Source organism: Leguminivora glycinivorella, chromosome 18, assembly GCF_023078275.1.
Source record: "Leguminivora glycinivorella isolate SPB_JAAS2020 chromosome 18, LegGlyc_1.1, whole genome shotgun sequence".
Lineage (NCBI taxonomy): Eukaryota > Metazoa > Arthropoda > Insecta > Lepidoptera > Tortricidae > Leguminivora > Leguminivora glycinivorella.
The window spans coordinates 14,272,789-14,298,299 of NC_062988.1; the positions used below are offsets into that span (position 1 = coordinate 14,272,789).

At 36.7% G+C, this 25,511-nt stretch overlaps 1 protein-coding gene across 1 annotated transcript; it reads left to right on the forward strand.

The window, feature by feature from the left end:
- Positions 1-7,940: 7,940 nt before the first annotated feature.
- Positions 7,941-23,165, forward strand: LOC125235782 (pre-mRNA-splicing factor CWC22 homolog). Its single transcript, XM_048142368.1, has 3 exons — positions 7,941-8,852; positions 22,580-22,665; positions 23,047-23,165. Exons 1-3 carry the CDS (start codon positions 8,083-8,085, stop codon positions 23,163-23,165), a joined length of 975 nt encoding a protein of 324 aa, XP_047998325.1. The 5' UTR covers positions 7,941-8,082.
- Positions 23,166-25,511: the final 2,346 nt, after the last annotated feature.

The window sequence follows — 25,511 nt, forward strand, 5'->3', positions numbered from 1 at the left end:
GTTTTTTCTTGAAATATGTGTTCATGATGGCCAGGTTTTTTTCGAGGCAATAATCTATCAAAAGTTCACCTCGCCGGTTACGGGAACCATAGCCATATTTGCCTGTGACCATATGTTCTTCTGGTTGTGGATGTCCAATCTTGGCGTTGAAGTCGCCCATTATTATGACATTTTTTCCCGCAAGCTGGTATGCTTTTTCAACGGTTTCATAAAAAATCTTCACTTGGTCATCCTTGGCTTTTTCAGTTGGAGCATATACCTGTATGATAGAAAGGTGGAAATTGTTAATTTCTATGTTTAATAAGGCAACTCTCTCTGATAATCCTTGAAATTTTAATATATTATTTTTCAAGTATTTCTTTATTATGAATCCTACTCCATACAGTCCTTGGGTCTGGCCATAATAGCATAGAATAAAATCATTATGTTCTTCGATTGCTGTTCCTAGTCGTCTGACTTCCGAGAGACCAATAATGTCATATTTTATTAATTTTAGACTTTCTGAGAGTTCTAGTAGTCTTTCGTAAGATCTAAGTGTCCTAACATTATATGTTCCAATATGTAGTATATTTTGTTCTTTATTTCTGAATGCCTGTTTAGAAGATTGTTCAAAATTATTACCTTGAGTAAGGGATGATCTTGTTCTCATTTTTTGTGTATGCGTGGGTGTCCTTGGAGGGTGGTGGTCTAGCTCTCCCTCGGGGACCAGCCGTGGTGGGAGGCGGGGGCAGAGAGGGGTTCTTGTTACGCGTTTTTTGGTTCACTGTCATTATGATTTGGGTTCGCTGGATTTCACTGGTGTCGGGGGGTTTTGCACTGTTGTATAGTCCTGCATGCTAATCGGAGTTGCCTTAGGCGCCGTCCCTTCCTTGTTATGCTTGAAAGCACGCTAACGCTATCCCCGGTTAAAAAAGCACGGCTTTCATAAAGATTCCGTATGTGAAAGAGCCTGCTCGCACCTCGACGCGTCCGCTGCCGCCATAGGGAAATCCAGCCTGAGGAGCCAGCACCAGCACCCTGTGACCCATATTCGGGGCCCTCAGTACCAAAAAAAGTCGAAATATTTGGCACAATTTCGATTTAAAAGTGTGCCAAATAACAAATACAGACAGCCCCATTTTTAACGTGCAAAGGGAAATTAAAAATTACTTTGAGGAGCCGCCACTTCCTAGAACCCAGAATCCCATAAAATGGTGGCAGACCAAAAAGAGCATATATCCTCGATTGCACTCAGTGGCGTCGAGGACTCTTTGTATTCCCGCAACGTCGGTTCCGTCTGAAAGATTTTTTTCCAAGGCTGGACAAATTCTTACAGAAAGGCGGAACCGACTTAGTGGGAAAAAGTAAATCAACTTTTATTACAGCAAAAAGGCATATCCAAAGGCAGCTATTCTCGTTGAATTATGAAGAAGAATTTTGAAAAATGTTTTTTTTTTTACTGTTACTGAATAAATTTACACACATACGCGCGCACACACACACACACACACACACACACACACACACACACACACACACACACACACACACACACACACACACACACATGCGCACACACACATACATACACGTACATATCTATACTAATACATTTTAACTTGCCTACCTGCTTGTTACTCAAGCAACTTAGTACAGAATATCTACTTCTTACTTTTTAACCCTTAATAAGGCAAGGGGAATACTATTCCCACATAATTTTGGATGTCATGAAAGGCCAACTTGAAGTATATTCCCACAAAATGTCAATGTCACTTACTTTTGAATACGCTATCTATAACCCTACCAAATTTTACTGCAAGAAACGGAATGCAAAATGAAATGTCACTGTCACTGTCAAATGTGTCACAAACAAATATGCCGGTTGTTGTTTTTTTGCTCTGCGAATGTTATAAATTGTAATAATGTGGAAAAAAATATGGTAAGTACGGGTTTTTGATAATTTTCATTACAATTTGAGTTAGTTTATACATTTATAGAATTTTATTGACTAAACACATAATCATATACCAGTTTCGTTTCCTCAAAGTAAGTGGGAAATATTTGACTGTTGCCCGTTTAGAGTATCTCATGGTAAAACTTGTGGGAACTATTTTCATGTTGCCCGTTTATGTAACGTTATGTTAAAGTCCGTTACTAAAACATTTTTTTCAATCACCGCAACAATTAAGCAAGGAATTGCTTAACTAATATATGACCATTCTAATAAAACCAGATGTAATCTGAGCTGCTCTAATTTAATGTTATTTCAAGCGTATAACGATATATGTTTCATTTCAGAGACCTCTTCGTGATAGTGAGGTGGAAAATGCACTGTCTACTCTTATATTTTCATCTGAGGATGAAGACTCTGACGATGAGATGGGTGCTACAGATTCTTATCAAATGAATTTAAATCATCGCTTGGATGAGTTGCAGCAAATTTCAATCGAAGATTTACACAGTTTATTGGGGAATGAATCTGAGGCTGTAACAGAAGTTCAAGAGAGTGTAGATCATCCAACAATTAATAATTTTTTGTCACAAATTCAAGAAACCCAATCAAGTAGTCCAGCTCCTTCCCTGACACAAGATGTTTCTATGCCAGAAGTAGAAGTGTATACCACACCAATATTATTAGATCAAGCTCAAACAAGCTCTTCTTCCTCAGTACCAGACACGGCTGTATCAGATTTACATGTACAAAATATTACCGAGCCAACATTGCCTTTCAATAGACAGATATTTGCTCAGTTACAAAACAAAACAAGGAACTGGTCCTCTCTACATGAAGACATCACTTGGCCTGTTTTTCAGAGAGAAATGCAGTTAATCAAAAACTACACTAATCGAAGTCAACCTATTGATTACTTTGTTGATTTATTTCCAGAAGAATTGATTGCCATTATGGTTAATAATACAAATATTTATGCCAATCATACACAGTCTAAATCATGGACAAATATAACAACAGAAGAAATGAAAACATATTTAGGCATGATTATACTTATGAGCATTAATCCCCTGCCAGATATAAATTTGTACTGGTCATCAGATGAATTTTACAAGAACCCAGTGATAAGTAGAGCTATGCCTGTAAAGAGGTTCAAGAAAATAACAGAAAATCTCCATATTTCAGACATTACAAGTGAAGCTCCACGCAGCTCTGCAAATTACAACAAATTGGCTAAAGTTCAACCCGCTATTGACATTCTCAACAAAAAATTTAAGGAAAATGTATTAGTGTCTGATTGCAACTCTATTGATGAATGCATGATTAAATTTAAAGGCCGAAGCAGTATGAAACAGTATATGCCAAAGAAGCCAATAAAACGAGGCTACAAATGCTGGGCTAGAGCAGATTCCGTGACAGGCTATTTGTATGAATTTCAAATATATACTGGCAAAGTTGATAGCACAACTGAAGAAAATTTGGGGGCTAGAGTAATATTGGATTTATCTGAATCTTTGCCACGCCACACTTTGGTGGCTTTTGACAATTTCTTTACTAGCCTACCTTTACTGGAGATTCTTTATGAAAGAGAAATTTATGCTGTGGGAACAATAAGAACGAACCGAAAAGGTTTACCAGATTTACTAACAGGAAAGAATCAAACTCGCGAAACCAAGAAAGAAACAGCATTAAAACCAGGGGAGTTTATTTATCAGTATTGTAATCCAATATCTGTGCACAAATGGAAAGACACAAAGGATGTTTTTGTTGCGTCTACTGCCTTTGATCCTCGATCAGTAGAGTCAATACAAAGAAGACAAAAAGATGGCACACAAAAGCAAATGTATTGCCCCCTTGCCATCAAAAACTATACCCATTATATGGGAGGAGTTGACCATTTTGATCACTTCAGGGCATCATACCCTCTCGGCCGCAAATCACGTAAGTCTTGGCACAGACTCTTTTGGTTCTTGTGTGAAGCAGCAGTAGTAAATTCATATATTATATATATGACACATCATTCCGAAAGAAGAAACACCCATAAAGAGTTTCGCCTTAGACTAGGCAGGGGGCTGATAAACAACTATTCCAGCAGAAAATGTCTACCTCCCATCTTCAAGACAAAAAGAGGTGGTATAAACTCGGTACCAGATGAAATTAGAAAAGCAAATGTTGGAATGCATATGCCTAGTTTGGGCAAATTTAGGAGATGTAGAGTGTGTAGCACCCGAGCTAAAGAACAAAGAACAAAATACTTTTGTGATTTATGTAATGTTCCTTTATGTGCAGCTCCTTGTTTTTACAATTTCCACAATAGTGAATAAAAACATATAAAATCTATTAATATTTTATTACTTTATCAATTGGCAATCTATATAATGTCACTGCTATCAAGTTATCATGCAATATGAAAGTATATACTTCACAATGAATTAGAAACAGTTTCTCATATTAAACTTACAGGTGTAGTTCTTACAAGGCAACCGGATATATGTTCCCACATGTTTTCCTGAAAAACTGAAACTTCCTACAATATTACAGATATGCTTTTCTGAATCCCTTAGGACCCTAATTGCTAAATTTGCAGTAAAAGTTAATCAGGCTTGCATAGTTCTACCATGCCCTATTAAGGGTTAAGCGTAAACTAGTACTATTTCATGTAATTTGTTTATTAAGAATGGAAAACCAAACAAAAATCATACTTAATCATATTCATACATATGTATTTAGTTATAAATCAATATTAGGGTTTTGACATAATTTGGTTTACATAATTGTAGTTTTGATATATTAATATTAGTGAGGTGTATAAATTGCCTACCTATAGTACCTATTCAACAGATATTTATTTTTTACTTAAAGTAATTATTTATTTTAGATTGACGCAGAGATTTGGACGCATTTGATATAACAAGATTTTCAATATAATTTAATTTATGGATCGCGTCTTCGCTATTGCCCATAGACGATACATAACGTCTTAAATCTGCCACAAACGACAACGCCTGAGCATTTGACAGAATTGGAGTTTCTTCCTGTTCATTAGCGTCGTCATCATCACTCAGGGCTGCGTTTTGGGTGAAAGGGCCATCATCACTCAGGGCTGCGCTTTCGATCAGGTCTTCGACTGAAAGCACTTCATGCGTTGCAACATTGTCGTCTATGGATGAATATCCTGGAAAATCCTGCAATATGGTGGGTTCTTCTTGTTCTAAAACGATATTACGCTCATCGTTTCGGAACCCTGCTTTTTTAAAACAATTTTGTATAGTTTCTGGCTTAATAGCTTGCCATGCCGCTGATATGTTTAGTATCGCGTCATGAACATTCAGTGGTCGTTTGCTGTCAGGGTCGTCCATTTCCATTAGATAGCGATGTATCAGTCGAGCTCTATAACCTTGTTTAAGGACCTTTATTATGCCCTGATCCATCGGTTGCAGCTTGCTCGTGGCATTAGGGGTAAGAAAACAAGCTTAATATTCTTTAGTTCAACTCCTTTGGGATGAGCTGGGCAGTTATCGATGAACAGAATTATCTGTCTACACTTCACCTGGAAATGGTCGTCTAAAGCTTTTAACCACTCAACAAAGCGATTACCAGTCATCCAAGCTCGAGATTGACCATCATATTTTACAGGTAGAGATCTTACATTTTTAAAGCAACGTGGATTTTTTGCCTTACCGATCACCAACAAACGTAACTTTTCCGACCCATCAGAGTTGGCACACGCTAACACAGTCAGTCTTTCTTTGCTTGCTTTGCCGCCATGGCAGGTTTCTCCCTTGAAAACGTAGGATTTATCGGGCATCAATTTAAAAAATAGACCAAATTCGTCTGCGTTAAAAATGTCTCGAGGCTCATAATTTTGTATCAACGCTGGAAGTGTAGTTAACCAGGTGTCGAAATCACTTTCTGCCACCGTTTCTGATTCCCCGCTGATTTGCCGGTATACAATGCCGTGACGATTTTTAAAACGATCGATCCAGCCATTTGACTCTGTAAAATCCGTGATTTGCAAGTTTTCTGCGATTTTACGTGCTTTCTCACATAATATGGGGCCGCTTATAGGCAGGTTCAAGGCCCTTGCTTGATGAAGCCATTCGACTAAAACATTTTCTAATTTCTCAAACTTTCCTACCTTCAATTTGTTTCTCTTAACTCCTCCCAACCTGCTTTTTTCTTTTATATCGTCTCTTTTTTTTTATAATGGTACGCAGAGTAGAAACGGGTAACTGCAAATCTGCTGCCAATTGTACCTGACTTTTAGTTTGTGATTTTTCATCGTAAACTTTTAATATGGTTACTTTTTCCTGGAGCGATAATGCTTTTCTTCTTATTTTTGACATCACTGAACCAAAGATAGAACAAATAATTTAGTTATTCAGTATAAACAACACTAAACACCGCAGCAGTCATAAATTGATAATGAGCGAAGTGTATGTAGGTAGGTACGAACTATCGCATCGTACTAATCGCCGAGTTAAGACGACAAACTTATCTTTACGGGTGGCAGTGTCGCCAGAATCGCGTAATTAGTACGGTACAATTAGTTCCGATTTTTGTCACCCGCATAAATAAAGTTGTAAAGTAATGCAAGGTACTGGTTTTAGATGGTGTATTAAGCGGGGACGCGAGTCGTATTAACCGTGAAAAAATGTATGAAAACAAGTCTCAAATTGTAGCGACCGGCGTAAAATGGCGTATAATGCGGGAAATCGTATTAAACGTGATCGTTTTAACCGGGTTCTACTGTATTGTTATTGTTAAATAAAAATTTGTAAACGGGCTAAACGGCAAAACTGTGACAAAATGGGTTCGCAATTACGAGCAGGAAGGGAATGTGTCCAATAAAGTGCGACGTCCTCCACCTACTATCATCACTCAAGCCGGCGTGGATGCAATGAAGATAGCTTTTGACGAAAACCCGTTTACCCCTACGCGGCAATTTGCAAACCAATTTAAAGCTAGGAACATACTACGCGGACGTCCGTCGTAAATCGACCGCGACCGCGACCGATCAGTGTGCACGGAACAAAACATCCAGCGAGCCAGATTTCGATCGGACGTACCTACATGCGCTCAAGGCCACGTCCACGTCCGTCGACCGATAGTTTGCACGGTTATGTGTAATTTCATTGTCCAGATTCCCTTCCGTGGTCGATTTACGACGGACGTCCGCGTAGTATGTTCCTAGCTTAACTGCTCCATGTTAACTGTCCGGCGAGCCCTTCATAAAGCCGGCATTCACCACCGTATTCCGGCCAAGAAGATAAATCTTACAGACAATCATAAGATAGCACGTTTGAGATTCGCGACTGAGATGCAAGAATTCGATTTTTCAAAAGTCATATTTACGGATGAAAAAACTTTTCGCTGGCCGGCGCCATTTATGGCGCTTGGACAATACGCGTGTTAGCCATTTATATTTAATTTTTGCCAGTAGCTCAATTGATTAAGATTTATTCTTTTGGCGGTATTGATATTTTAATATATAAGGTAGTTTGACATTTGAATTGACGGCATTACGTTGTTGGATTTTGTGAAGTGAAGTTGGTGAAATAAATCCGTGATTGTATCTGAGTGTTTTAATTCCGAGTTTACATCTCAGAAGCTGGAATCGAGTCCAAAAGACCCACAGGTAATTGAAATTTGAAAAACCAATTTACTTTATTTGGCTTTCTTGACGTTATTTTGAACTTTGAGTAAGAATATAGGTCTGGTTTAGGATATTTCGATTCGTTGTGAAGGTAAAATTAGCTTAATACTTCTATTAAGAACAGACTTTACGTTTACGGTTATAATTTGTAAACAATATGAATAAAATTTTGAAATTTTAATCATGACCGTTATATCAGACATTTGAATTTTTATTTCTTTATTACATTATGCTCATTAAATATGTTAAAAATGTTGTTTTATAATATCTAATGAAGCGTACAAATATATTTACAATTAATTGGGCACCTTTTGACCCAAATATGACTGATAGATGATATACTTTGTTCAATTATTGCTTTGAATTATTTTATAAATACCTTATTATAGTTTTCATGATTATTATTGTAAAAGTTAGTGTATATTCTACATGGATACGTGTAAAAGAAGGTAGTAAGTAAAACAGTTATGCTTGTGCCAATCATTTTAATTTCAGTATGGACGAATATGATATGAGAGCTGTACGGACGCCTCCGCTCCCACGTGACGATCCTGAGACAGGGCATGCGATGACACCACCGCAAGTGGAAGACCGACGAAGCAGGACCCGCGACCGAGAACAAGAAAGGCGCAGCCGCGCCAGGAGTAGCCGTTCCAGACGCAGCCTCGGGAGGAGCAGCCGCATCACCGCGGATGGAACGAGAAGCAGCAGGCGCCGCAGCAGGTCACGTTCGCGCCGCAGCCGGTCGCAGACGCGGCTCAGCTCGTCACATGCACACCGGAGCCCCGCGCGTCCGCGCCGCAGCCGCAGCCGCTCGCGCCGCAGCCGCTCGCGCCGCAGCCGCTCGCGCCGCAGCCGCTCGCGCCGCAGTCGCACGCGCTCGCGACGCAGCCGCAGCCGCTCGCAGTCGCGCCGGCACCGTCGCAGTCAGCCGAGGTATTGTGACAATGAACTATTAGGCACGTTGAAAGATTTATTTAGAGCTGTTAGATCAGAAGATAGGTCAGATCACGTTGAAAGATTTCCCGTAATGAATGTTTTGCCTGAATTTGATCCAGCTAATCGTAGTCAAACTATTGACGTATGGTTGAACAAAGTAAATGAGACCGCGAGTATTTACAATTGGACAGAACGACAAATTGTTCACTACGCGCTTCCTAAATTATCCGGTGTTGCTCAAAAGTGGTACCAAGGCTTAACGAGTTTAAAACACACGTGGCCGGAATGGCAAGTCAAATTAAAAACGGCTTTCCCTATAGCTGGGGAGTTTATTGCAAAACCTTAAATTTTTTGACCAAAGCATGAAACTTGGCACAGTTGTTCCTTATATCAAAATTAGCCGAATAAGATCGGGAGCCTTCGGGAGCCTCCCCCCTGGGGCCCGGGAGGGGGGGTCAAAGTACCGCTTCACCCGGCTTGGTTTGAAAAATTCTAACTTACCCCGTTTATTTAATAGGTCATGTTTGGTATCGTTTTCGAGTAAATCAATAACGTAGAATTCGTTTTTAGTACTAAAATTATAATTTAATGGTAAATAAAATAAAAAAAAATAAAAAAATTGAAATTTTCATCCATGATTTACAAATTCAGGTCATCATAAATGACAAACTGTTTGCTTTTTCTATAAATAAAAAATATGACATGATAGCCTATTTAATATAAATTATAAAAAATATAACTTTTATCCACCTTTACTAACGTTAAGTTCCACAAAAAAATTACTTTAAGACGCGCGGCGTCGGGACGCCGCGAGCGTAATTTTAAAATGCCTTTATTTTAGAAACTCTATTAGACCCCGTTTAGCTATTAGGTCATGTTTGATATCGTTTTCGAGTAAATCAATAACGTAGAATTCATTTTTGGTACTAAAATTATAATTTAATGGTAAGTAAAATTTAAAAAAAAATAAAAAATTAGAAAATTTTCATCCATGATTTACGAATTCAAGTCATCATAAATGACAAACTATTTGCTTTTTCTATAAATAAAAATTATGATATGAAAGCCTATTTTATATAGATTATAAAAAATATAACTTTTATCCACCTTCACAAACGTTAAGTAACTTCACAGGCGTCGGGACGCCGCGAGCGTAATTTTAAAATACCTCTATTTTAAAAACTCTATTAGACCCGGTTTAGCTATTAGGTCATGTTTGATATAGTTTTCGAGTAAATTAATAACAAAAAAATTATTTTTGGTACTACAATTATAATTTAATGGTAAATAAATAAAAAAAAAATATTCATCTATGATTTGCAAATTCAAGTCAACAAAAATGTCAACTGTTTGCTTTTTCTTCAAATAAAAAATATGATGTAAAAGCCTATGCGTATGTCACCAAACACCCAGACAAGTTTGGTGGAAACTTCCTTCACGAACTGCTTGGTGTCTGATGACTATGGTCCAAATGTTTCAAATGCAATTGCCGCAAATATGTAGTTGTTTTTTAAAAATGCATGTTTGCGCGTTTAAACTGGGCGTTTTGCAGCAGCAGTCCCTGGTTTCTGGGCCGAACGTTAGACGTTGGACGGAGCCAAGGTATCCACACAGGTCACACCCCACGCCAAGGGTCGTCCCAGAAACCAATGCAAAAGCGAGCAACCATCAGGCCCCTTTCCGTCTGCTGCTGACAAGCCGACAGGTTCGAGGGTTGTCGGTATGTTCGCTGTGCCGAGAGCCTTGCGGATTAAATCGTTAAGTGCAGCGTGTCACAAAATTCGGCCAGCACTAGACTGGCAGTGGAGTTCGTGGTGTCCTAATGCGTCGGCAGCAAGGGTGTGGTTGGCATGTCTTTAGCCCCAGTCTTAGACAAATGGCAGTATATGATGAAGTAAGGCAGCCTCGGAAGGAGGTATGTTCTCCAAGTGTCGATCTTTTCTAGTAAAGAGGTTCTTCCGGCACTCATTCACTGCTGCGTAAGGACCCTTGATCTGAAACAATATGTGCATTGTCATTTTATTTAAACAGATTCTGCAACTATCAAATTACAACATTTTGGTGGATCACCTTCATTATTACACACTTACCTATCATACAAAATAATTACAAACTTTAGTAGAATATGATTAGCCTATCTATGATATTGCTCCATCTCGTAATAGTTTGAAGCCTTGGGTGGCCATGTTTCTCCCTTGTTGATCGTTTCAAACTGCGTTTATCGTACCTATCCCATACTATGTCTAATCTAGAAACGTTTTCTTTTGGCTTTGAAGCTTAGCCAGGCCACCCAAGGTGTCAAACTATTACAAGATGGAGCAATATCAGAGGCAAATCAGATTCTACTAAAGTTTGTAATAATTTTGTATGATACGTAACGTAAGTGGGTTATACTGAAGGTTACGTGATCCACCAAAAAGTTGTAATTTGATAGTTACAGACTCTAAAATGATAATGCACATATTGTTTCAGACCAAGTAGTTGCGTAACGGTGAATGAGTGGTCGAAGTAACTACCTCTTTAGGTACCAGAAAAGATCGACAATTGGAGAACATACCTCCTTCAAAGGCTGCCTTGCATCAGCATATACTGCGCACAGTGTACCAGGGGCCCATTTCTCGAAGCTACAAGTTACAATTTTCAACTGGTTGTCAATGTCTAATATGACATGTTGCAAAGAGACTTTCGCATGTAACTTTCAGTTTTGAGAAATGGGACTCAGGGCGTTCTTGTTTGGAGTCAGGCGCTGGTGCCACACCAAAATTTGCCAAGTCCGTCTTCTTGGGGATGGAAGGAAGAAGGAGACGAATGGGTAGTGTGGTACCCATTCGTCTCCTTCTTCCTTCCATCCCAGTCAGGCAACACTGAAGTGGCCAGTATATGCTTAGAAGTTACAAGATGTAAATGTAAATCAGGTTGCAAAAACCGATGCAACTGCATAAATAGGGCAGAGCCTTCTTTATGCAGTTCCATATGTACCCAGCTATGTCTCTGTGAAGGGAATGTATAGTATGAGTATGAGTAATCTGTCAATTAGGACACCACAGACTAAACTATAAGTGCTAACTTTTCAGTGTTGGATACTCTATGGCAGTTCCGACTCAATTATAATAAGCTCATTATAATTGACTTTAGTTAACTATAATAATTTCAAAAATAGAACTTCATACAATTTCTATACTAATTTGCGATACCTGGCAAATTTTCCTGCATCTGAAACACATTTTTTTTATCTGTCGCGTTATCGGTCTATCAGAGACGGTTATTACAAACAATTGGTTTCTAGGTAATTCGATGTTGATACAACGGTGAACGACTCTATTAAAAAAAATGAAAAGTTTGAAATTTTCATCTATGATTTACAAATTCAAGTCATCATAAATGTCAAATTGTTTGCTTTTTCTACAAATAAAAAATATGATATGAAAGCCTATTTAATATAGATTATAAATAATATAACTTTTACCCACCTTTACTAACGTTAAGTTTCATAAAAAAAACCTTTAAGCCGCGCGGCGTCGGGACGCCGCGAGCGTAATTTTAAAATGCCTTTATTTAAAAAAAACTCTATTAGAACCCGTTTAGCTATTAGGTCATGTTTAGTATCGTTTTCGAGTAAATAAATAACGTAGAATTTAGTTTCGGTACTAAAATGACCATTTAATGTTAAATGAAATAAAATAAAAAAATTGTGAGTTGCAAATTCAAGTCACCATAAATGTCAAACGGTTTGCTTTTTCTATAAATATAAAAATATTAAAGCCTATTCACAAAGGATAGTACGCGTTCACCTACGCGAGCTTAGACTGTGTGCGGGAAACGCGCCTCTTTCATATATTTGATCGCCAGTGTCAGAGGTGTGTTAATGCATAAATAGAAAAAGATTCATTATTATTGACTCGGTGTCGACAACGGCAACACTCGGGTCGGACCACACGATCTAAAGACCGACTGTACCTGTTATTTATTCATTGTAGTGAATCCTGTAAGAAATTTATATAATAGTATTTTATACAATCGTGATATAATACAAAACTTTTCAGTCGTGTACCATGTGTAGTACGGTACGAGAGTGAAAAGCTTAATTATATCACTATTGTATACAATACTTTTTCCACGAGTCATCAACTTCATCATCAATGGACGGAAATATCACCATTCATGCAAGTTAAAATTAATGTCAATAGAGTCGTTCACCGTTGTATCAACATCGAATTACCTAGAAACCAATTGTTTGTAATAACCGTCTCTGATAGGCCGATAACGCGACAGATAAAAAAAATGTGTTTCAGATGCAGGAAAATTTGCCAGGTATCGCAAATTAGTATAGAAATTGTATGAAGTTCTATTTTTGAAATTATTATAGTTAACTAAAGTCAATTATAATGAGCTTATTATAATTGAGTCGGAACTGCCATAGAGTATCCAACACTGAAAAGTTAGCACTTATAGTTTAGTCTGTGGTGTCCTAATTGACAGATTACTCATACTCATACTATACATTCCCTTCACAGAGACATAGCTGGGTACATATGCATCGGTTTTTGCAACCTGATTTACATTTACATCTTGTAACTTCTAAGCATATACTGGCCACTTCAGTGTTGCCTGACTGGGATGGAAGGAAGAAGGAGACGAATGGGTACCACACTACCCTGGGTACTACTACTACTAATTTGCGATACCTGGCAAATTTTCCTGCATCTGAAACACATTTTTTTTATCTGTCGCGTTATCGGCCTATCAGAGACGGTTATTACAAACAATTGGTTTCTAGGTAATTCGATGTTGATACAACGGTGAACGACTCTATTGACATTAATTTTAACTTGCATGAATGGTGATATTTCCGTCCATTGATGATGAAGTTGATGACTCGTAGAAAAAGTATTGTATACAATAGTGATATAATTAAGCTTTTCACTCTCGTACCGTACTACACATGGTACACGACTGAAAAGTTTTGTATTATATCACGATTGTATAAAATACTATTATATAAATTTCTTACAGGATTCACTACAATGAATAAATAACAGGTACAGTCGGTCTTTAGATCGTGTGGTCCGACCCGAGTGTTGCCGTTGTCGACACCGAGTCAATAATAATGAATCTTTTTCTATTTATGCATTAACACACCTCTGACACTGGCGATCAAATATATGAAAGAGGCGCGTTTCCCGCACACAGTCTAAGCTCGCGTAGGTGAACGCGTACTATCCTTTGTGAATAGGCTTTAATATCATATTTTTATATTTATAGAAAAAGCAAACCGTTTGACATTTATGGTGACTTGAATTTGCAACTCACAATTTTTTTTTTAATTTCATTTAACATTAAATGGTCATTTTAGTACCAAAACTAAATTCTACGTTATTTATTTACTCGAAAACGATACTAAACATGACCTAATAGCTAAACGGGTTCTAATAGAGTTTTTTTTTAATAAAGGCATTTTAAAATTACGCTCGCGGCGTCCCGACGCCGCGCGGCTTAAAGGTTTTTTTTATGAAACTTAACGTTAGTAAAGGTGGGTAAAAGTTATATTATTTATAATCTATATTAAATAGGCTTTCATATCATATTTTTTATTTGTAGAAAAAGCAAACAATTTGACATTTATGATGACTTGAATTTGTAAATCATAGATGAAAATTTCAAACTTTTCATTTTTTTTTATTTTATTTACCATTAAATTATAATTTTAGTACCAAAAATGAATTCTACGTTATTGATTTACTCGAAAACGATACCAAACATGACCTATGAACTAAACGGGCTATGTTAGAATTTTTCAAAGCAAGCCGGGTGTAGCGGTACTTTGACCCCCCCTCCCGAGCCCCAGGGGGGAGGCTCCCGAAGGCTCCCGATCTTAATCGGCTTATTTTGATATAAGGAACAACTGTGCCAAGTTTCATGCTTTGGTCAAGAAAAAAAAGGTTTGGCCTCTTTTTGTCGATAAACTTCCCCACTACTAGCAAAGAAAATTATGGTTTATTATTGACGGAAATGCTCGAAAAACGTGCAAAATATGGAGATTCGTTAGAAGATTACTTTTATGAAAAAGTTTTGCTACTTAATAGGTGTCGTATTAAAGGTACCGATGCAGTTGATTGTATTTTATTAGGAATTAGGGATTGCAATTGCTGGATCCAGCATCCAGCAATCCAGCTGGATCCAGCGCATTTTTCGGTCTGCTGGATCCAGCAGCCAGCGCTGGATCCAGCGCTGCGGATCCGCAAATAAAAAAAATTGCAATAAAATGCGTAATTAAATTTAATTAACTTATTTTACGTCATGTTTAAAACGGTTCCGCGTTCCCGCGTGTAGCCCGTGGCCGCTTAGCACAAAATAATTCTATTTCGCTACAATTGTGTGTTTTTTTTTTCAAAAATGTAAGTATTTTGACACTGCATTATAACTACTGAAGATCTCGAAATGTATTTATAGTATTTAATTATTTACTGTTACCGCAAATTTTCTTTTAAGATTCAACTTATGTTTAGATCAGAATATTGATTGATGTTTGTCTACGTATAATTATACCTACTTAGAGGTTTATTTTTTCATAAATATTAAGTAAGTAAAACTAAGTACTAGTAAGTAAGTTAGTAATTTTCAATGTGAACTAGTGAATGCCCAAATATTGTGCCAAAATGTTGATAGCATTATTTACGTACCTACTTATTGTAGTACCTTCGCTTCATCGTTGTTACACTTTTAATGCCATTTTTTATTTATGTAGATTGCTATAAGGATTAAAAATGGTTACAAAAATTAATGCCAACTTTTTACAAATAAATTTCAAGTTTTTTTCCCTGTTAGGTTAGGAGGGAGCAAGGTAGCAGTTTTCTGTTCACGGACTATGTTGGCAGTATAATCATATATGACAGAGTCCAGTTAGGGACGACGACGAGCGAAACCAGGAGGAGCGTGTTAGGTTGACCGTGAGCAAACCAGAAAAAAGTTTTAAAATGTAATAACAATAAATTAAAGGAATTTTTCCTCGATTTAAAAATTCTGACTGTCCCGTCCTTGTACATCCTTCTACTCCTCTCAGACTTGGTCAAAAATCTCAACGACTACGAGACCCCTGAGGAGAGGGAGATACGCCTAAGCACAAGAAGGAAATACCTACATTGTAAATTGCAGCCTAAGCTTAAAATAGTCACACACTGTGCCGAATATCAGAGTGTGCAGCTCTACAACAAGCTTCCCAGTGAGTGGAGAGCTATCACTAGCCTTAGTAAATTTAAAAATAAATTAAAAACATTGCTGTTGAAGGAGTGCTTTTATTCTATCGAGGAGTTTACGACCTACTTTAGTAATTTGCCAATGTAGCTAATTTAATTAAATAAATACGTTTGATATTGTTCTGCATGTTAGATTAAATTATTTACTTTTTTAGATTTAAGGACTAGATTTAAGTAACATTCAAATACAATTGTAATATTGTTAATGAATTAATAAATAAATAAATAAAAATAAACAATATTCTTGTAAAAAAAGTAAGTAGGTAACTATTAAAAAAAAAAAATAAGTAAGTAAAATACGTAATTGCATCCCTGTCAATAAATTTAGAAGTTCATAGGAGACATTATTGCATATTTTTGGAAATACGCCATAGATATTGTCGGTGTTCAATAAAACATTTGGTGTATAACAATAAACAACTAGTTGTATATTACGTCAAGTAAAACATTAGATAACATGAAAGTTTGGTTTTTAAAAAAAGGCCTTTTAAAAAACCCTAAAAACGGCCAAACATTAAGTTGGTAGGTACCTAAATGCAAGGTTGGCAAATTAAAAAAAAAAACAATATGATAATTTGGGAAATGAACATTCGGCGGAATAAAATTCCGCGAAACGTGCGCTGGGAAGTGATATTCGGTCATACAATTTTCGGAGAAAAATAAGAGAACCGTTTTAATTTTTTTTTTAATAAATTTTGCTTAAAAATTGCGCGTTTTCATCCTTACTTTAACGATTTCAAATAAGGTTAGTAATAACAGCCCTATAGTATAGCAAAATGTATTTTTTTTTGACATTTTTTCTACCTGCTGGATCCGCGCTGGATCCAGCTGGATTGGCGCCGATCCAGCAAAAATCCAGCTGGATTGAAAATGCTGCTGGATTGCAATCCCTATTAGGAATCGATGACAGAGCAGTCAGAACCAGTGCTGAAGCAGCTCAATTTACAGAACCGGACAAATTACTAGTTTATTTACGTAGCCAGAAAAGTACTAAACCAAAAATTACCTTGCGACAGACTAATGATAACAAGCAAGTTAACAATAGGGGCCCTAAGCCTGATAATAAAATCGTTAAATGTTTTAACTGTGGTGAGGATGGACACCCTCATTTTAAATGTAAACAACCAGTAAAGAAATGCGAAACTTGTTCTAGAATTGGTCACGTTGCGGCCGATTGTAATATCAAACGGAATGTTGACGCGAAAAATGAGAAAACTGTGTCATGACTAGACGTAGTAGACGTATCTAAAAGCAAAGATCGAAAATTTTATAAAACTGCGTATGTGGATAAGACGAGTTTATCTTGTTTTATAGATTTCGGTAGCGAGTGTACACTTTTGAGATTATCTGATGCAAATACTATATTTGGTGACTGGTCTAAAGATAATTTACCTGTTTTAAGAGGTTACCCAGATTCTACAACTCAGACATTAGGTAAAGTGTACGCGAATATTACAATTGATTCAGCTGATGCTATGGTGGAGATATTTATAGTACCGGATAGTCATTTAAATACATCTTTGTTAATCGGACAATCGTTTACCGAGTTAGATCATATTAAGACTTATAAAACAAGTAATACTTTAACTTTTGCAAATATAACCAATGATGAGGTGTATAAACCTGTATCTTTGATTGCGAAAGACACTATTATCATAAATAATGTCACCGAGGTAGAGTTTTACACTAAACCAATTCACAATGGGTTAATATATGTAGAGTATAGTTTGATAACGCAACCTGGAAAAGAATATGAAACATTACCTGGTTTAATATCTGTGACAAATGGGCATGGACGAGTTATGATTAAAGGTTTATCAGCTGAGTCTTTTGAGCTAACTCGAGACAGTATTATTACTCGTGCAAATATTGCGAAAGAGGCTCAAGCGTATACTGTTAATAGAATTGATTTGAATACAGCATCTACCGTTAATGATGAGATATCTTTGTCTAATATTCAAATAGATAATACTCTTAACAAGGAAGATACAGACAAATTGGTCAAGTTACTAAATGAACATCGTAAATGTTTTGCATTTAATACTCAGGAATTAGGTTGTTGTAACTCTACATCAATGAATATTCAACTTAAAGACAATACACCAGTTGTATACCGTCCATATCGCTTGTCGTATGCCGAAAGAGAGGTGGTAAGAGACATGGTTAATGAATTAAAAGAGTCAGGTATTATTAGCGAGTCCACTTCCAATTATGCATCGCCGATCATATTAGTGAGAAAAAAGACTGGGGGGTATCGTATGTGTATTGATTATAGAGCTCTCAATAAGAAAACAATAAAGGAGCACTATCCTTTGCCTCGGATAGATGATCAATTAGATGGTTTAGCAGGGTATTCGTACTATACTACATTAGATCTGGCATCTGGCTATTACCAGATACCTTTAGCTGAATCTTCTAAACATCTCACGGCTTTTATTACACCAGATGGGCATTTCCAATTTAACAGGATGCCCTTTGGTTTAAGCAATGCACCTGCCAATTTTCAACGAACAATCAACAATATTTTAGGCAATGCTCGTTTTAAACACGCATTTGCATACATGGATGATATAATCATACCATCTAGAGATATCAATGACGGGTTGCACAAACTAAAACTAACATTACAATTATTCCACGATGCGGGTATGACATTAAATTTAGACAAATGTAATTTCTTTAAAAAGTCAATTGAGTATTTGGGCTTTGAAGTTGATCAAAATGGTATAAGGCCAGGTGAGAAAAAGATCCAAGCAGTAAAAGATTTTCCTCGTCCTACGGACCAGCATAGAGTTAGGCAATTTATAGGATTAGCCAGTTTCTTTCGGCGATTCGTGAAAAATTTCTCTATTATTGCGAGGCCCTTAACTCAGCTTTTAAAAAAAGATAGTAAATTTACGTGGGGCGAACAAGAAGAAAATGCATTTAATCGGCTTAAAAGTGACTTAACGGATAGACCTATTCTGGCCTTTTTCAATCCATCATATGAAATAGAGTTACACACTGATGCCTCGAAACTTGGAGTGGCCGGAATTCTATTACAAAGGCAAAATAAGTCTAAACCATTTGAAGCTATTGCATATTACAGTAGACAAACTTCTCCCGAAGAAATGCATTTTACTTCTTACGATCTAGAGACCTTAGCTGTAGTAGCGTCTTTACAGCGATTTAGGGTATATCTACTTGGTATACATTTCACCATTGTTACGGATTGCAATTCTTTGAGGGCTACATTTGAGAAAAAGGATGTTATATCCAGGGTCGCGAGGTGGTGGAATGTAATCCAAGAATATGATTTTGCGATAAACTATAAACCAGGAAAATCAATGGCTCATGTAGATGCATTGAGCCGCAACCCTGTCAATGAAGAAACTTTTGAAATAAAGACCATTACAGTGGATTGGATAGCCACAGTACAACAAAATGATCCCGAAATTCAACGTACTGTTAGCTTACTTAAAAATAGTGAAACCAATAATATCATTGAAATAGCTAAGAATTTTGTTGTCAAAAGGGGTTTATTATATAAAATTACTAGTGACGGCAATCGATGGGTTGTACCTAAAGGTATAAGATTTCAATTAATGAAAAGCAATCACGATGATATAGGCCACTTTAGTTTTGACAAAACATATGACAAAATTAAAGCTACCTACTGGTTTCCCAAAATGCGAAAATTTATTAAGAAGTACGTAGAATCATGTTTAGAGTGCGCTCATGCCAAAGTCCCTGTTGCTAAAAGGGCTGGTCAATTGCATCCTATAGAGAAAGTTGCTGAACCTTTTCACACGGTCCACATCGACCATTTAGGGCCGTTTGTCAAAAGTAAGCATAAAAACACTCACATTTTGTTAATAATTGATGCGTTTACAAAATTCATTATCATTACTCCGGTTAAAAATACGAAAACGGCTAGTAGTATTAAAGCACTGACCGCCTATTTTCATACATTCGGAGTACCAAAGCGAGTTATTTCAGATAGAGGTACCTCATTCACGTCGCATAAGTTTAAGGAATTTTTAAATGATTTAGGCGTAAAGCATATACTTAATGCTGTTTGTACCCCAAGAGCCAATGGACAGGTAGAGAGGTACAACAGGACCTTACTAGCTGCATTGACGGCTTGCACCGTGGGAAAATCTGAACGAGTATGGGATGATAGCATATCACAAGTACAATGGGGTATGAACAATACTATGAATAAAGGGATTGGTAAAACGCCTGCACAAGCTTTATTTGGTACGCAATTGTCTGGTATGTCTGATGCGTTATTGCGATTAGGAGTAACTTTAGATGATGATAGTTTAGATAGGGATACGGTCCGAAAAGAAATGACAGAACATATTGAACTTGATCAGAAAAAGCAAAAGGATAGGTATGATAGGAAAAGAAAACATGTTGAATATAAAGTTGGTGATTTAGTGAGGATTGAGAGAGAGATACAGTCTACTGGACAAAGTAAAAAGTTGATTCCAAAATTGAGAGGTCCATATCGCATTACTCGTGTTTTAGGATATGACAGATATGAAGTTGAAGATACTCCACTGTCTAGGAAGAGTAGTAGGCCATTTAAAAGCGTATTTGCTGTGGATAAAATACATCCCTGGCTAGTATTTGAAAGATCTGATAGTCAAAGTGACAATGAAAATAAAGAAAGAGAAGATTACCTTGAGGTAGAATCCGAAATGTCTGAATGATTTGAGGAATTTAAAATTGAGTATATTGTTAATAATGGCATAATGATATGATTGATTTGATTATTATAGGTACTAAAACATGTATGAGGTTTTAGTACAAATTATGTAGGAATAATATTATTATTGTATATGGGAGATATGAAGGAGGCTTCCATGTACAATATTTGATTTATATACTAAAACAAGTAGGAGGTTTTAGTATTGAATTTGTGATGACGAGAATACATGGAAAATATGAAGGAGGTTTCCATGTGTTTACGAAACTAAGGTACTAGAAATGTGTATGAGGTTCTAGTACCCTTTCAACTTTGCAATATTGAAGATATGTATGAGGCTTCAATATTCGATGAATGATATCTATAATTTTAATATAAGGAATTTATAAAATGAATGATTTCATATTTGATACAATATATGTTTGTATAACGATAATAGATACATAGATTAATATTAATAGCAATTTATATTTAATTGAGTTGTATTAAAGAGTAAGTAAATAATTAATAAATTACATTATATTGAACTAGATTTTTGATCAATTAATATGGCTATGAAAGGAAATAGTAATTATTTAAAATTACGAGTTAAATTTAAATTTATAATGTAAATATAAGACAACATTGATTGTATGATCAGACAGCATTGTGAATTTTTTATTGTAAATATTATAGGATATTCCCGGGACGGGAATTAATTCAGGACGGCCGAATGTTAGCCATTTATATTTAATTTTTGCCAGTAGCTCAATTGATTAAGATTTATTCTTTTGGCGGTATTGATATTTTAATATATAAGGTAGTTTGACATTTGAATTGACGGCATTACGTTGTTGGATTTTGTGAAGTGAAGTTGGTGAAATAAATCCGTGATTGTATCTGAGTGTTTTAATTCCGAGTTTACACGCGGTATTGTGAAAAAAACGTGCTATCAAATACTGAGTCTGGAAGGGTGACAGTTAACATGTGGGGGTGGATGACTGCTGACGGTCCTGGTGAGCTGGTATTTTTACCGGAAAGGGCCACTGGGGAAAGTTTCCTCTCAGTACTGAGAGACGCAATGCTGCCGTCGGTTAGGGCTATCTACCCGGCGACAGAAATGCCCCAAATTTTGTTAGTACACGATAACTGCCCCATTCACAAGTGTCGAATAGTCTCGGACTGGATACGACAGGAACCTGGGCTAACAGAATTACAGTGGCCCGCTCGCTCACATGTTAGTCGGGTTGTAGCTTTATATTATATAGATTATTCAACAAAGTAGTCGCCTGGGCAGAGGATATTAATGAGGTAAGTTGCTACTAGTTTTTTGAGCATATTTAGAAATCTGCTAATATTAAACTGTTCAATTGATTTGGAGAATTGAGGTGACAATAAGAACTATGTATGATTCAATATGTAAATTAAATTGTTTAATAAAGGGGACTTATAAAGCTTATAGTCATACTAACTCGCTGCATGTTGGGACTTAGGACTTACATAGTGGACAAATGACAGGACAGATAGTCTGTCCTCTCTGCTTAAACTTTGAATCAAACATACTTACAATGTAAACTATAAACAAATTATTTTACTTGTTGCAGGTAGTAGCGCAATACCATGCAATTGCCGGTATGCCACTTGTGATAGGGAGTGTTGATGGCACCCTCATTGAAATTGACGCACGAACCAACCGGGAAGACCAATTTGTTGATCGACATGGAAACCACTCGATCAATTGTATGGCAGTCTGTGGCCCTACAGGAATATTTTATTTTGTCAGTGCGCGCTGGCCTGGTAGTGCCCATGACAGCAGAGTTCTAAAGAACTCGCTGCTATACACAAAGATGGAAGCTGGTTGGAGGCCATTGCCTAATTGTGTCTTTCTTGGAGACTCTGGCTACCCCTTATTAAATTGGCTTTTGACGCCTACAGGTATTAACCTGGACTCCGTAGAGGTAGCCCGATACAATCGGGCACACAGATCAACCAGGAGAGTTATTGAAAATGCGTTTGGTATTTTAAAAGAAAAGTTCCCTTGTTTGAACTATCTACGAGTAAACCCAACATTTGCAGGGGAAATTTTCAAATGTTGCACAACATTATGCAACATTGCCCGCACCTTACAGGATGACCAAGAAATTCTGCGGGAGAGAAATTATAATAATGTTGCTGATAACATGGTGGTGGAGAGGAATCTGCAAGGGCAGCGAAGGTTACAGGAAATGTTAAATTATTTTAGAAATTAATAATGTGATTTTTGTAATAGATATTTTTTGTTTTATTAAGAGTTCTAACTTCTAAATAGTGTATCTATCAATGGTAGTCTCCAAATATTGACCAGCAATACTAACAGCATTAAGCACCTTTATCTATAAATTTAGGCATTTTTATGGATGGGCTATTCCCAATATATTTCTTGTTATATATAAGTTACTTTTGAGAACATTCGAAAAGCATAATCGTACAGCGTCATTACGTGTATGAGATGGGAAGTGATAACAAACAGATGGTAGGTCTTAACCTATGATGGAACTCTTAGATTCACAGCATCGCCTATAATTATGCATGTTATTGACGTTCATCCAGTGTCCAGAGTACTACTGTAGGAACTCTAAACTTCAGTTCAGACCAAAACTGAAAGCCGATGGGGCCAGCAAGTTCTCAAATGGCGACCACGTACCGGACAACGAAATATTGGAAGGTCATCCATAAGGTATTCCCTGGGGGAATTAGTTAACTAACAGGGTGATAATGATAATAGGGAATTAGATTTGCTGCAATTAAAGGGAAAGCTATGTGAAATAAAATTAATTGTTTGGATTTAGTCTTATATTTTAAAAAAGTATAAAAATTGCACTTAGACTTCTTATTCACTTTGAAGAGATGCCGCCTCTCGGCTCCGTTAAACAGAAAAATAGTATACCCCTACACACCTCGGCCGGTAAATAGGAAAGCCTCGGATCACATCTGAGATATTTCCTATTTTAACGGCCTAAGTGGTAAAGAAGTTTTAACGAACAATAAAATACAGTAAGCAACATGACCAAAATTGCATTCAAATATTTCAAAGTCAACCACTGTATAAATGGAAGTAAATAGTGCCCCTAGACTGGTAGCAATGTCAAGATTAAATCTGATACAGGACACTTGTTACCATATAAAGACTGTATCGTTAAGTATGAGGACAACTTTGAGTAGCCGTATTTATTTGCTATTATATTTTTTTCTTAAAACAAGACATAGGCTTAATAAGGCACATAATGAGGTTCACATTTTGTCCTAGAAACTCGACGTAAAGCAAGTGGTTTAGACAGTATTGACTTAATCCTCCCGAGTAACAATTACGATTCCGGACACATGCTACTAGAAAATTCACAAAGTGCGTAAAAAACGATACGATTGCGAAAAAAAATTGTACTGTGTGAACCTCAACGACATATGATCCACAAAGCAGAATATCTGGACATAGTCTAGCCATAGTTATTTTTAAGAAATAAAGTTCAGGATCTGTGTATGGTGGCCATTTAGAAAATGTGGCATGGTGCTTCCTCTAACTCCGACTTTGATGTCGAATTTAACTATCATACACTGTTTATATCGATTTGGTTTAGGCACTGTTCAAACACCGTGAATGTCAATTAGACTTTGGCCTATGGCTAATTTTTTTATCTGTTTCTCTCATCCTGCTTGCATCAAAAATTTACGACAATCCGGAACGTTGCTCAAAATAGCGTTTTTTTTAATTATATAAATTCACCGCATTTATTCTGCAAGTACCCAATTGAAAAACCATGAAGAGGACTCTTAAAGAATATATTTTGGCAGCATATTAACCTTTGTTTGTTGAAATCGTGCAAACAGTCATTGAAATATTCTCAAATTAAGCCAGATAGGGGTTGTCCGAAATTTATTTGCTAGACCTTAATGAAAGTACCATAAAGTCTCTAAAATAAAATAAAAATTAGACCTTCTTATATCAAATAGTGCTTACCAATACCTTCAGATCATACTCTCGGAACATAATAATATAAAATTATGCACATGTCAACATTTAGACGAGGTTTGTTTTGTCCTTATACTTATCGATACAGTCCTTATGTTCAGTAATAAACAGAGATTGTTAGGAGGCCATAACTAAAAACTTCCTGTGTTGTGTTTACTCTTTACTTACCTTAAAACTATTTATTAAATTTAGTCACTTTGGTTGTCAATAGATATTTGGTAATTTAGTAGAAAAGGTAAGATTGATATGTCACATTTAACTAGACAAACCTAAGAATATGCTCAAAAAACTAGTAGCAACTTACCTCATTAATATCCTCTGGCCAGGCGACTACTTTGTTGAATAATTTATTATTCAACGCCATGGACAGCTTTGCACACACTTGACTTGGAGACGCCGTGTATGTCACCCACAGCATGGTATTGGCAGCCAGTTCCGAGCCAGTGCAAGGCAACGCAGAGCTGCAACTTCGAGCTCATTGCGTGATTGGTGTTGGTCGGGGACGCCAAGGAATCTCCAATCTCGGCAAGCATGTTCTCCATTTGCGTGGAGTTCATTCTAAATCGTTCGTTGAACTCGTACGGCGTCCGAAAGTCCAAATTTGTTCGAGACCGAAACAACCTATGTCGACGCTGTCGCGGTATCTCGTCATCTGAAGAATCGGATGAAGAATCTCTCAAGAGACGGATCATTTTATTAACACTGTTGAATGAAATAACCGAGAAAACTGAACTACTTAGATGCCGTTACAGGACTCAAGACCCCTGTAAGTTTTTGTTACAAGTGTACTTACCAACCTACACTTGTAATTTACATTATGAGTTTAAAACTATTAAACTCCCATATTTTGTCTTTGGTTAAGCTACAGGCACTTGACCCGCTAAACCCGCGCGCTTCATTTGCAATGCGTATAGTTCAAAAACTACTGAACGGATTTTAATGTTTTTTTGTTTTATTTTGCAGATGATATTATCAGATTTTATTTCAATAAATAAAAATGTGACCATATCGTAGAAAAACTATTCGTAAATTTCGTGAGAATAAAAAAAAATTGA

Excerpts from the sequence above, each read along its gene's own strand:
- LOC125235782 (XM_048142368.1), top strand. The coding sequence starts at position 8,083 with ATGGACGAATATGATATGAGAGCTGTACGGACGCCTCCGCTCCCACGT. Across the intron at positions 8,853-22,579 it reads GCTTTCCCTATAGCTGGGGA|GATGACCAAGAAATTCTGCG; the intron begins GTTTATTGCAAA and ends CGCACCTTACAG. Across the intron at positions 22,666-23,046 it reads AATCTGCAAGGGCAGCGAAG|AGTACTACTGTAGGAACTCT; the intron begins GTTACAGGAAAT and ends TCCAGTGTCCAG.